The sequence below is a fragment of the Canis lupus genome, chromosome 11, assembly GCF_048164855.1.
Source record: "Canis lupus baileyi chromosome 11, mCanLup2.hap1, whole genome shotgun sequence".
Classification (NCBI taxonomy): Eukaryota; Metazoa; Chordata; class Mammalia; order Carnivora; family Canidae; genus Canis; species Canis lupus.
This window is the reverse complement of record NC_132848.1, coordinates 46270581-46284261: the sequence shown is the minus strand read 5'-3', so window position 1 is coordinate 46284261 and position 13681 is coordinate 46270581. Positions and strand designations below refer to the sequence as shown.

The 13681-nt window shown below is 39.8% G+C and overlaps 1 protein-coding gene across 6 annotated transcripts in view; it reads right to left on the bottom strand.

Moving 5' to 3' along the window:
* The window catches only part of TSGA10 (testis specific 10), a 179647-nt gene extending 166136 nt beyond the window's left edge, over window positions 1-13511 (bottom strand). For 2 of the 6 annotated variants that reach the window (XM_072768003.1, XM_072768001.1), the window contains exons 1-2: window positions 13294-13444; window positions 7120-7248 (exon numbers count right to left, since the gene is read on the bottom strand). Coding sequence is in view for 1 of the 6 variants with exons in the window: in XM_072768000.1 (XP_072624101.1) it covers window positions 7120-7248; window positions 13031-13087 (186 nt within the window). In the remaining 5 variants the exon portion in view is untranslated. Of the gene's footprint in view, window positions 1-7119; window positions 7249-13030; window positions 13156-13293 lie in introns of those variants that run through there. The other 4 variants (XR_012003276.1, XR_012003275.1, XM_072768002.1 and 1 more) reach the window with 3 other exon arrangements.
* Window positions 13512-13681: the final 170 nt, after the last annotated feature.

Genomic DNA, 13681 nt, shown 5'->3' with positions numbered 1-13681 from the left:
GACACAGGCAGAGGCAGAAGCAGGCTCCCCACAGGGAGCCTGATACAGGACTTGATCCCGGACTCCGGGATTGCGACCTGAGCCGAAGGCAGGTGCCCAACCACTGAGCCACCCAGGCGTCCCACACCTCTCATTTCTGTATCATTTACTATTTATCTAGCATATAACGCTCAAATTATTTTTAAATGAATAAATAAAACAAAGAAACACTCTCCTCACTTCTAACATCAAGCAAGCCCTACTTCTACTGAACTCCAAAATTCCAAAACACAAGTACTTTAGAAGAGGCAGTTTCAAGTGGTAGAAAGGATGTAGGCTTTGGAATTAGGCAGATAGGTTCAAATTCTGTTGTAGTTCTTTGTCAATTACTTAACCCTGGACAATTTACCATATTTTCTTGATCCTAAGAGATGCCTCTAACTTCAGAAAAAATAAATGGAAGCCTCTTGACCTTCATCTGTTAAGTAGACAGAATACCTACAACTTGCAGGGTTGTAGTCACATAAAAAAAGTTCAAGTAAAATTTCTGGCAGATGACAGGTCCTCAAAAAATAGCTTTTAAAAAAACTTATTTTGAAATAACCAGAAGATTCACAGGAAGTTGCAAAGTATACAAAAAGGTCCCCTGGGCCCTTAACCCACTTTCCCCAATAGTTATATCTTAAATAATTATAGTACAATCTCAAACTCAGAGATTTGGCATTGTTAAAATGTGATCCCATGTATAGACTGCTGTAGAACTAAGATACAGAATTATTTTATCACCACAAAGATTGCACTATTACCCTTTTATAGTCACATCCTCTCCCCTCCCCATCCTTAACTCTTAGCAACCACTAATCTCTATAATTTTGTCTTCTCAGGAATGTTATATAAATAAAATCACGTGATAAAGATCAGGGTACGTGATCTTCTGACATTGGCTTTTTCACTCAGCATAATGCCACGAGATGTATCCAAGTTACACAGATCTATAATTCATTCTTTTTTGTTGTTGAGTAACATTCCATGGTACAGATTACCAGTTTGTTTAGTCACTCACCAATTAAAGGAAATTGTAGGTGTTTCCATTCTTTATTTATTTTTAAGATTTTATTTATTTATTCATGAAAGACACAGAGAGAGAGAGAGGCAGAGACACAGGCAGAAGGAGAAGCAGGCTCCATGCAGGGAGCCCGACACGGGACTCGATCCCGGGTCTCCAGGATCAGGCCCTGGGCCAAAGGCAGGCACTAAACTGCTGGGCCACCGGGGCTGCCCTGTTTCCATTCTTTTTTTTTTTTTTTTTTTTCCTGTTTCCATTCTTTATGACAAATAAAGCTCCTATGAACAATCATATACAGGGTTTTGAGTGGACATAAGTTTTTATTTCTCTGGAATAAATACCTGGGAGTGCAATTGTTGGGTTGTATGGTATGTTTAGTTTATAAGAACTATTTTCTGGAGCGGTGCACCATTTCCCATTCCTACCATGAACGTATGAGTGATGTGGTTTCTTCCTTATCCTTGCCAGCAATGGATATTGTCACTATTTTTAATCTTAACTGTTCTTATAGGTATTTACGTTTCCCTAACGTTTAGAAAAAACAAACATCTTTTTATGTGCTTATCAACATATATCCTTCTATGAAATATTTCCTTATGTCTTTTGTTCATTTTCTAATTGGGTTGTTGATTTTTACTACTGAGTTTTAAGAATTCTTCATATATCCTACATATGATACACATAATTCTTCTGGCAAAAATAAGGTTTATAGCTTATTTTTTCATCCTGTTAATAGAGTCTTTCACAAAGCAAAAGATTTAAATTTTAATGAAGTCCAAATTATCAATTTTTCTTTTATGAATCATGCTTTCGGTGTCACATCTAACAACTCTTCACCAAGCCCAAAGTCCTGAAGATTTTCTGTTACCCTATAAAAGTTCCATAGTTTTCTGTTTTACATTTTAAACCTATGATCCATTTTGAATTAATTTTTGTAAATTTTGTATAAGGTGTGAGGTTTATTTTTTCCTTTTTTTTTTAAGATTTTATTCATTCATTCATGAGAGACAGAGAGAGCGAGAGAGAGAGGCAGAGGGAGAAGCAGACTCTATGCGGGGAGCCCGACGTGGGACTCGATCCAGGGTCTCCAGGATCATGCCCTGGGCTGAAGGCAGCGCCAAACCGCTGAGCCACCAGGGCTGCCCAAGGTGTGAGGTTTAGGTCTAGGTTCATTTTTCTTCCCTAAAAGATATCCAATTGTTTCAGTACCATTTGTTGAAAAGACTATCTTTCCTGCATCAAACTCATTTCCACTTTTGTCAATAACCTTTGGCTGTACTTGTAGAAGGCTATTTTTGGATTTTCTATTCTCTATCACCAATCTATATCTATCCCTCTAGTAATACCATACAGTCTTAACTACTGTAGTTATACATTAAGCTTTGAACTCAAAGAGAATGACTCTTCCCATTTTATTATATTTTTTCAGTTTACGTTATTTCTATTTTCCTATTCTCATGTTAACCAATTCATTTCTCTCTTCTTTCCAACCTGTTGTTTGAGAACACTGAGTTTTTAATTTCAGTTATTGTATTTTTAAAGTTTTTTTTCATTGTGGTAAAACACAATTTATCATTCTAACCATTTTTAAGTACACGATTTGGTGGCATTAAGTACATCCACTACATCCACAATGTTGTACAACCATCCCAGCAGGCTCCATGCACCTGGAGCCCAATGTGGGATTCGATCCTGGGTCTCCGGGATCATGCCCTGGGCCAAAGGCAGGCGCCAAACCGCTGTGCCACCCAGGGATCCCCCCTATTTTTAATCTTTTGGAGATATATCTAGGAGTGGAATACCTGGATCATAGGGTAATTCTATATTTAACTTTTACAGGAACTGCCAAACTTTATTTCACCATGGCTACACCATTTTACACTCCCACTAGCAAGTCACAAAGGCTCCAGTTTCTAGACCACCTCACCTGGACTTGTTACTTTGTTTGATAACAGACATCCTAATAGGTATGAAGTGATACCTCATTGTGGTTTTGATTTGCATTTCTTCAACGGATGATGATGTTGACCATCTTTTCATGTGCTTATTTACCATTTGTGTATCTTTGAAAAAATGTCTATTCAAGTCCTTTGTCCACTTTTGAATTGGGTTGTTTTGCTTTTTGATTGCTGAGTTGTAAAGTTCTTTATATATGTTCTCAATATTAATCCCTTATCAGATGTATGATTTGGAAATATTTTCTCCCATACATTTTTAATAGATTTGACTTTTTTAAAAGGATTTTATTTATTTGAGGGAGAGAGAGCATGCATGTGCACTTGAGCAGGGAGAGGGAGAAGCAGACTCCCTGCTGAGCAGGGAGCCAGATGTGGGGCTCAATCCTAGGACCCTGGGATTATAGTCTGAACTGAAGGGAGATGCTTAACTGATTGAGCCACCAGGCACCCCTAGACTTTATTTTAGAGCAGTTTTAAGTTTACAAAAAAATTGATCAGGAAGTACAGAGTTCCCAATACCCTTTTTCCCCACCCAACACAGTTTCCCATCTTAAGTTATGAATGGTATTAGTTTAGTACTTTCGCTACATTAATGATCACTGACACATTAACTTAAGTCTGGAGTTTATATTAGGGTTTACTCTTTGGGTGGTAGATTCTGTGGGTTGCGACAAATGCATAGTAACATGTATCTACCATTACTGTAACATACACAATACAGAATAGTTTCATTGCCCTAAAAAACCTGTGCTCCATTCACCCGGCTCACCCTTCCTTCCTCCAAATCCCTGGCAATAAGTGATCTTACTAATGTCTCTATGTTTTGCCTTTTCCAGGTCATATAGTTGGAATCACAGAGTATGTAACCTCAGATTTTTTTTTCACCTAGCAATTTGCTTTCAAGTTTCCTTTATGTCTTTTTTGTGGCCTGATAGCTCATTTCTTTTTACCAACAAATAATATTCCATTGTACAGATATAACACAATTTGCTTATCTATTCATCTATTGAAGAACAACTTGGTTGCTTCCAAAATTTTCACTTGGTTCTTCTTTATATCTTTTATTTCTTTGATGAGATTTTCTAGTTTTGTGTTTGTTTCAAACACACTCAGAATTGCTTGAAGCATTTATATGGTAACTGATTTAAAATCCTTGTGAGACAATCTCTAATCCTGTGAGACATCTCTGTGTTGGCATCTCTTGGTTGTCTTTGCTTATCAAGGTGAAGATATTCCTGCTTCTTGAGATAAGAAGTGATTTTTTTCATTGAGATATGCTCTTGAGTTTTAGTAGGCTTCTTGTGACACTTCCTGTGACTTTAGTTCAAACTAAAAATGGGAGATGCTATCTTCTTATTGTTAGGTGTAGGTGGAAGTCCAATTTCTCTCTTAGGCCTCTGTTGATACCTGGGGAGGGCTGGTTTCCTTGTTACTGCTAGGCAGGGATGGGAGTTCAGGGTCCCCACCAGGCCTCTGCTAATACTACCACACTGAGATAGAATACAGATACCTTGTTTCTGCTCCCATGTATCTTTCACCACTACTGTGGGTGGGTGGACTTGTTATTGCTAGGAGGTGGTAAAAGTCCTGACTCTGTAGGAGGTCCCCTCTGACACCAGCTTAACAAAAAGGAAAGGGGACACCTCCTTATTCTGGGTGAGGGTGGATATCTAGGATCCCCATGTGGTCTTTGCCAACACTATGGGGATGGGGGATACTTATTGCCTCGTGAGCAGTAAGGTCTTGACTTCCCACCCAGCATTCCTCCTTGATACAACCTTGATGGGATGGGGGCTTAGAGGATGGGGCATGAGGTATGGTTGGGATTCCCTGTCACAGCCTGAAAAGGGTGGAAGTCTAGGCTTTTTACCCAGCCTTTGCCAGCAGGAGTGGGGCTATAGCTTTTCTCATGGTGTCTGAACAGCCAGTTACCGTCCAAAAATCATCTGCATTAGAAACAGACCCATAAATACAGAAAACAAAATGAGGGTTGCCAGAGGGTAGGAGGATGGGAAAAAAGGGTGAGGAGGAGTGAGAGGTACAGCCTTCCAGTTACAGAATGAGTAAGTCATGAAGATGAAGGCTAAAAGATAGGGAATATACTCAATGATATCATATTAGCACTGTATGGTAACAGATGGCAGTTATACTTGTGGTGAGCACAGTGTAACATATAGACTTGTCAAATCACTATGCTGTACACCTGAAACTAATGTAACACTGTGCGTCAACTATACTTCAATATAAAAAATAAAAAATAATTAAAAGAGAACAAGAGGAACTTCACCAGGGAAAAGCCCAGAAGTTAACACTTTAATAGAGGGATCCAAATAAAGATCATTTGTAATGGGACAAAATGAAATTGTGTGCTACTTGATAGGATGCAATGAAAAGAATCCATCATCACTTTTGTGATATTCCTGTCTGTATTCATTTTGTACCTTAAGCCAACACTTATTATGTCACAGTGTCCTGGGATTAGGGATCTGGGAGTGGCTTAATTTGGTGATTCTAGTTTAATGTCTTTCACTAGGTGAAAGGAGTCAGTTAGGGTGACAGTCATTCTGACAAAGTTTAAGTGGGGCTGGCAAATCCACTTCCAAGCTCACCATCACAGTTGGCAGGCCTCAGTTTCTCACTGGTTACTGACTACTTGAGTTCCTTTTCACGTGGGCCTATTATCCACAGAGCTGCTCACAACATGGAAGCTTGTTTCCCACTTAATCACTTCTGCTCTATGCTCTTGGTTATAAAGATCAATTTTGGTACCATATGCAGGGAGACTGTATTAAAGTGGGAGTAAAGAGGGTGGTGCCAATTTGAAGGCTGGCTACCACATATGTTATGAGCGAGCCAAAGGTTCGTAACATAAAGATAATCATAGCAAACCCAAATCAGTGGTCATTCTACAAAATAATTGGCCTGTATTCTTCAAAGTGTCATGGTCATAAAAATCAAAGAAGAATGTTCTGGAATGAAGAAGATAAAGGGACACAATAACTAAACACAACGTGTGATGCTGGACTAGATCTTTTTGTGATTGAGGACATTATGGGACAACTGGCAAAAATTTGAATAGGGTCAGAGGATTAGCTGGCAGCAATGTACTAAAGTTCATTTCCTGATTTTACCAGATTGTATTGTGATCTTATAGGAGAGTGTACTTATTTATAGAAATAGCCACTCAAATGTTAGGGATATCAGGACATCAGGTCTACAACTTACTCTCAAATGGTAGGGTGAGGGGATATTCTTTCTTCCATAATTGCAACTTTTAGATAAATTTGAGACTGTTTCCAAATTAAAAATGTATATAAATTATAAAAACGTAAAGCAGGAAAAAAAAAAAGTGGTCTACATTGCTAGGCTGCCCCCTTCCTAGTCCTTTAGCTGTAGGAATGCCTCCTCTAAGAACTTTTCTTGCATGCATCCATTGTTTCTATATGTCAGTTTTTCCAGCACTGTCTGAGATACACGGAGCAAAAGGAAAACCCAGGAATTCACTAACACGTCACTTACTATATACTGAGGTCCCTAGCCAGTCTTCCTTCTTCTGCCCACCTTTCAGAATGTCCTTATGTTTGTTTTATAACAAAACGTTCAGCATTTTTAGTTGTGCTTAGTGGGATGCATAAAGGGGGTCTACTCTATCTTCCTAGAGAAGAGGAAGTTTCTTTTAGAGCCTTATCACAGGTCAGCCTCTAGGAGAACAGACAATACTGAACTTGGAGTTCAGACAACTGGGTTCAAATTCTAGCTAACTTGGGAGTTCAGACAAATCCAACTTAGCTCTGTCACTTGTTAGTCAAATATTATAATTCTATAGCCTCTTGGAACTTCAGCTCCCATGTCTAAAAGATAAAATCACATCACTATTTCACGAGGTTGGAATCAAGAAAGATTATGTACTTAAAAGCACTGGATACAACACTTGCCACGCAGTTTGCACTCATATGTATCTGAATCGGCATGTATCAAAATGGGTAAGATAAAAATGGAATGATTTTAGACCCATAAGATTTCAGTGAGCACTGAATTAGTATTTATTCTCCATCTTCTTTTTTAAAATAGGCCCATTCCAAAATAATTCAGGGAAATACAGAAATTAAATGTAACCTGTAATTTCAGTGCAGAGATGAATTTATCTTGATTTCTCACTTCTTGTTCTAGCTGGACAGTATTCTGGTATTTTTCAGCTTTAGAAACTGGAGCCCCTAGACCAAAATCATGTTCTTTGGTGGTAACCTAGTAGAAAAAATGGGAATGATATCAAGACATTCAGTTTAAAACAGTTTTGTGATTCTTCACAACAATCAATGACATTTGAAAATTAACAATATTCTTAGATACATTTTTAATTATTTTTAACTTTGCCTGACCAGCTAAAAGAATTTTCATCAAGCTTTACTTTTTTTTTTTTAATTTTTTATTTATTTATGATAGTCACAGAGAGAGAGAGAGAGAGAGAGGCAGAGACACAGGCAGAGGGAGAAGCAGGCTCCATGCACCGGGAGCCCGATGTGGGATTCGATCCCGGGTCTCCAGGATCGCGCCCTGGGCCAAAGGCAGGCGCTAAACCGCTGCGCCACCCAGGGATCCCCAAGCTTTACTTTTTAAAAACCTCACATTATGAAACTTTTTGTTTTCCAAACATAAAACTACAATATTACACATGCTTTTCAAAAAAGACATAGCCCATCCTATCCCTTTGGTAATCATTGTTCTAAGAAAATATGGGTCATAGGCAAATTATGTAGACTACTTCTAGGCCTGTGTTGTCCAATATAATAGGTACTAGCTACCTATTTATTGCTTCTTTTATATATTAACAAAAAAGTTTGCTACCCATATTACAAAGGGCTAACTTCCCTAATATTGGAATAATTTCTGTAAATAAAAAAGGAAAAGAAATACCCTAATAGAAAAACTAGTAAAGAATATGGATATTTCACAGAAATGGCTTTTAAACAGATTTAAAGACATTCAATCTCACAAATTAATATACCAAGATACCACTTTTAACCTCACATTGGCAAAGATCAGAAAGCTGTATATATAATTTATCATTCTTATACATCACTGGGGACAGTATAAATTGATACAATATTTCTGAAGAATAATTACACAAAATCTAACATTACAAATACATATAGCTTCTATATAAATAATTCCACTTTTAGGATTTTTTGCTACATAATGTATTTGCACATGTGCAAAATGACATGTTAAAATATTTTTCACTTTAGCATACTATGCATACTGCTCCACACTATGCTTTTTTACATGACAATGTAGCTCAGAAATTGTGTGATTTAGGGAAATAATTTGTAGGGTGCCTGAGTGGCTCAGTCATTTAAGCATCCAACTCTTAATTCTGGCTCAGGTCAGGTCTCAGGGTTGTGTGATTGAGCCCTGTGTGGGGCGTGAAGCCTGCTTAAGATTCTTTCTTTCCCTCTCCTTCTGCACCACCCCTCCTTTAAAAAGGAAACCAAAAAAAAAAAAAAAAAAAGGAAAACAAATAAAAACCTACCACCTCATCCCTCAATGGGTCTAGGGAAGTCCTGAACAAACAAATCAGAATTTACAGTATAATAGGATTAATGCCATATCAGAGGAATGCACATGTATGCTAAGGAAATTTAGAGAAAAAGACTACAAAAAAGTATTTTTGACTTGAACTTCCCCAAAAAAGATTTAGGACATATTTTCCATATTCCTCCAAAACCATGACTATACTCCTATTGGAGCACTTAACACATTGTATTGTGTCTACTGAATGTCCAGAACAATCACAACTTTAACATGTCTAAAACAGACTTTTTTTTTTTTTTAAGATTTTATTTATTTATTCATGAGAGACGGAAAGAGAGGCAGAGACATAGGCAGAGAGAGAAGCAGGCTCCCTGTGGGGAGCCTGATGCAGGACTCCATCCCAGGACCCATGGATCATGGGATCACGCCCCGAGCCAAAGGCAGACACTCAACCACTGAGCCACCCAGGTGCCCATAAAACAGACCTCTTAGGTCCCCCACTTGCACTCCTGCTCTCAACCCTGCCTCCACTATGTTCCTTCCCAGTTTTTCCCATGTCAAATGCACCACCATTTGTGTAATGCCCAAAGTCAAAAACCAAGGGATTGTCTTTGTTTCCTCTTTCCCTGACCCCCAACAACAAACTGTGTTAGTTCTACCTCTAAAATATTTCCCAAATCCATTCTCAACATGCTTATTACTACCTCCATATTCATCTCCCACATAATTACTGTAACAGTTCCCTAAATGGTCTTCGTGCTTCTATTGTTGCTCCCTACAACTTTTTTTCTGAACTGAAATCAAAGCAATCACTTTAATTAAAATAATGAGATCCTGCTCAAAAACACTCCAATGGCTTCACACTGCAATTAGAATAAAATTCACACTTTTTAAGATGCTACATGATTTGGCTCCTGCCTTCACTTCCCTAAGTAGACCCAGTACTCTTTTTCACCCATCAGCTTTATTGGTTTTCTTTCTGTTCCTCCACTGTGCCCATCTCATTCCACTTCAAGCTCTCTGTTCTTGATTTCCCTCTCTTAAGAACACTCTCTCTCCCAGCCCTGTACACGGCTGATTCCTTCTCTGGCTCAGACGTTAGCAGGTCTTCCCTGCCTTCTTACCTACAGTAGCCTCTCTCCTAAATACTCTCTGATCAGGTTATTTGCACTTAACGATATTTGAAATTATATCATTTATTTTTTAATTTGTTTTTGTCTGTCTCCCCACTACTAGAATGTAAACTCCAAGAGATCTAGGCTTTTGTCTGCTCGCTATTATATCTCCAATGGCTACTGAAGTGCTCAGCACAAAGTTGGTAATCAACAGAATATTTTCAAAATAACAAAATTTTGATGACTCAAAAAAGTAGTTTCAATGGTACAGATGAGGTAGAAGCATATTTGAAGAGGACTAATAAATGAGTAATGAACAAAGAAAACAGAAAACGTAGAGTTATTTTAGGAAGCATGATCATGAGAGGTAGAGTGAAAGGCAGAAGACAACTACAGTTGTTGAATGGTTGTTACAAAGGAGAAAACCTTTTCTTAAGTCTCTTTCTATCAAGGACTCCCTTCAGAATTAGATAAAAGCTGAGTCCTTTCCTCAAGAAAATAAAAACACACACAAAACTTTACAAACAATTTCAGGGGATTCAAGAACTCTCTAAAGTTCTTGTCCACTAGGTTAAGAAGCCCTACAGTATAAACACATCGAAGATTCCTAAGAATGGGTTAATGTTAACTAATGGAGAAAGGCCACAGAGCCAATAAAAGGAAACCCAAATAAACGGTATGTGCACTGTCCGTCCTTTGAGATAAGAGGAAAGCAAGGTCAGGTGAAGATTTAGATAAGAAGGGGTAGAAATTTGGGACACCTGGATGGCTCTGCAGTTGGGCTTCTGCCTTAGGGTCGGGCATGATCCTGGAGGCCCGGAATCAAGTCCAACAGCGGGCTCCCTGCTTGGAGCCTGCTTCTGCCTATGTCTCTGCCTCTCTCTGTGTCTCTCATGAATAAATAAATAAAATCTTTAAAAAAAAAAAAAAAAAGAAGGAGTAGTAATTTAAAGTCCTGCCTAGTAGAAGTTTCATTTTTTATGAAATAGGAGGTAAGATCATGTGCTAAAAATAAAAAAATATCAATCTTGAGCAAAATATCATGCATATAATACATGCTCAACAAATGTCATCAAATATTTTGATAGGATAATTAAAAATACTGTAGTACTTTATATGGAATTCTGAAATCTGGTTCCACAAAAAGTCTACTTGTTTTCTTTTTGTAAAGCTGTCTCCAAAAGTTTACAGTGATAGACACTGAAGTAGGAAGAAATAGCCTCACTAAAAGAAAAATGTAAAAAAATCACACAGTTCTTTGAGTAATTTTGAGACAGGTTTTTGTACTATAAAAGTAAGTCAAAAAACATTTTGGGAATTCCCTTCAAACAAAACAGTAAAGCCATAATGCTTAAACTTTCTTATGAAAAACAAATAATCTAATTATCCATTCAAACTTAAGCTCCTTATTTCTAATCCAGACTATTCTGTAAAGGAATAACTTGTCTTTTTTAAGGAAAATAAAGCAATGGCCTTAGGAGAAGTATCATTTACCAAGACCTCTAAGAAACATAAGAAGGAGTTAAAGAGTTGTTTTCAAGGGGCTTTCATAAACTAAAAAATATTAATAATAAACATGTTAATCCCATAACTAACACAAATAGAACTACCTTACTAACTAGCTCAATTAAAAAGATTCTTATGAGGCACATATATGAGAAAGTTCACAGCAATGGTTCATGTTTACCAAAAACTGTAAAAACATTAATAGTGGATTAGGTAAACATTAAACAACAAACTAATTACAAGCAACAAGGATAAAACTTAAAAACCTCACATTGAGGGAAGCCCTGGTGGCCCAGCGGTTTAGCGCCGCCTTCAGCCCAGGGTGTGATCCTGGAGACCTGGGATCGAGTCCCAAATCGGGCTCCCTGCATGGAGCCTGCATCTCCCTCTGCCTCTCTCTCTCTCTCTCTCTCTCTCTGTCATGAATAAATAAATAAAAAATCTTAAAAAAAAAAAAAAAACTCACATTGAGTAAAAAAGCAAACTGAAAAGGAATAGTTACTACAATTCCATTTATATAAAGTTCAAAAACAAGCCAAACTAGAATATGCGGGTTCCTATACAAAGATAGTGAAACTCTAAAGAAAAGCAAGGTAGTGGTTGGTTATCATAAGAAGTAAGGATGGTGGCTACATCTGGGGAGAAGAGAGAGCATGTGATGAGGAAAAAAATGAATAGTAACACCTGCTCTACTTGCCTCTGTATATGGAATACTCTAAAAGCAAATTACTCTAAAACTGATCTAAGCAACTTAAAAAGAAGACAGGAAAAGAGCCAACAGAATCTCTACATCTGATTATATGCCGGACTGTAAGCAGTGATTTCTTTTTTCCAAGTCAACAAAATAAAGTATATTTTGGAAGCTGCCATTAAATCACACCAAAGTTTATTTTACAGTAAATATTTCATTAATAACGCCTTCCTAGTTACTTCTCATTAATTAAAATTGAATGGTTTAGTCCCTTGAGCAATTAAGATACAAACAAGAATCAGTTTTATCCTGAAGGCAGATTTGGATGTGACACTTTCCATTTATGTTTCTAGTTTCTGGTTTCTAACCTGGTTTCTTCTAGTCGTAAACCAATTATTATCTTATTTTCTTATAGGTTAAAAAGAAAAGTGTAGTTTAAATGCTGAAAACCAGTAGAGGAAACTTAAAACAACGAATATCCTGCGATATAAGGCCCTGTAGTGTAAGAAGGAAAACACGGGGTATATTACCTAAGCACATTTTTCTTGAAGCCTCCATCCTTGACTTTATTTTAAAAAACAAACAAACAATAACAATGTATTCCTTTGTGTAATTAGATGTCCGGTCCATAATCGCCGCAGTTATTCAACTTTAATCTCAAATATTTTTTTTCAAACAAAACCCAGTTTACTCTGCCTTTCCTGTGTATAATCTCTACCGAAAATTACAAGAGACTTTCATGCAAATACCTACGTAATCTCGGCCCTTCACCTCCCAAAGTCTATCAAGAGGCTTAGAAGTGAGAGGCTGGGAGTCGGGAATAGCAGGTTGAACTCCCAAATCTCTGACTTCCAAATTCCTCACCTCCAGTCCAAGCGTTTCTAAACAGAACAGTGTCCCCAACAACCAGGCGGAGAGCTGCGGCAGGAAGCGAAGCGGTCACCATAGGAACTGGGCTCAACCCGAAGCGCCCAAGAAACGACAACAGGGGCAAAGTTTGCTCCCGGTGGGCTTCCCTGGACCACAGCTCTGCCCGCTGCCGTCCCTCGCAGCCAGTCAGGCAGCGAACTCCCGCTTCGGAGGTCACCCACGGCCTCTAATCCCCGTCACACGCGCCCGGATGCGGGGCCTTCCGACCCAGGGGCTGCTTTACCCCAACCCGGCGCAACCCTGCTGCCTCTACCTGGAGCTCCGAGTCCCTCCCCGGGCTCCTCCGCCCGACATCCTCCCCGGAGCTCATCGCGACGACTGGCGGGCCACCGCCGGTGCCAGGGATCCAGGCCCCTCCCCGTCTCCATCCTCCGCCCCTTTCCCCTCCCTTCCCACCCCTATTGCGGCCTGGCTCCGCCCCGGCGGAGGCAGAGGAAGGCGGGACCCGGGGGGAAGGAGGCGGGGGCGGTTAGCGCCGGTCGGCGCCGCCGTCGGCCCCGCCCTCACGCTCCGTACCTGAGGGGGGCTCGTCCTCCACCTCCCCGGCGCCTTGGCTCCGCTTCCGTCGCGCGCGCCCCCAGTTCCCGTGCGCACGCGTACCTGGCTCGCCTCTCTCTCTCGCGGGGACTACAGCCGTGCGTGCGCAGCCACGCACGTAGCGACGCGTATGTCCACCTGCCCACCGTACAGGGCGCGGAGCAGACGCCTCTTCCTGGTCCATCCGCGCCGCGCAGGCGTACGACCACGCAGGGCCTAGACGTCCCACCCGAGCGTCCCGTCTCCTAGTAACCAGCCGCTGGCCGCTTCTCCACAGCTTAATTCTTACTCCCCGCCTGTGGCTGCCGCACCTGGATGGAACGCGCATGCGCAGGGCTGTATCTCCGCCTGCCTTCTTCCCTCCGCT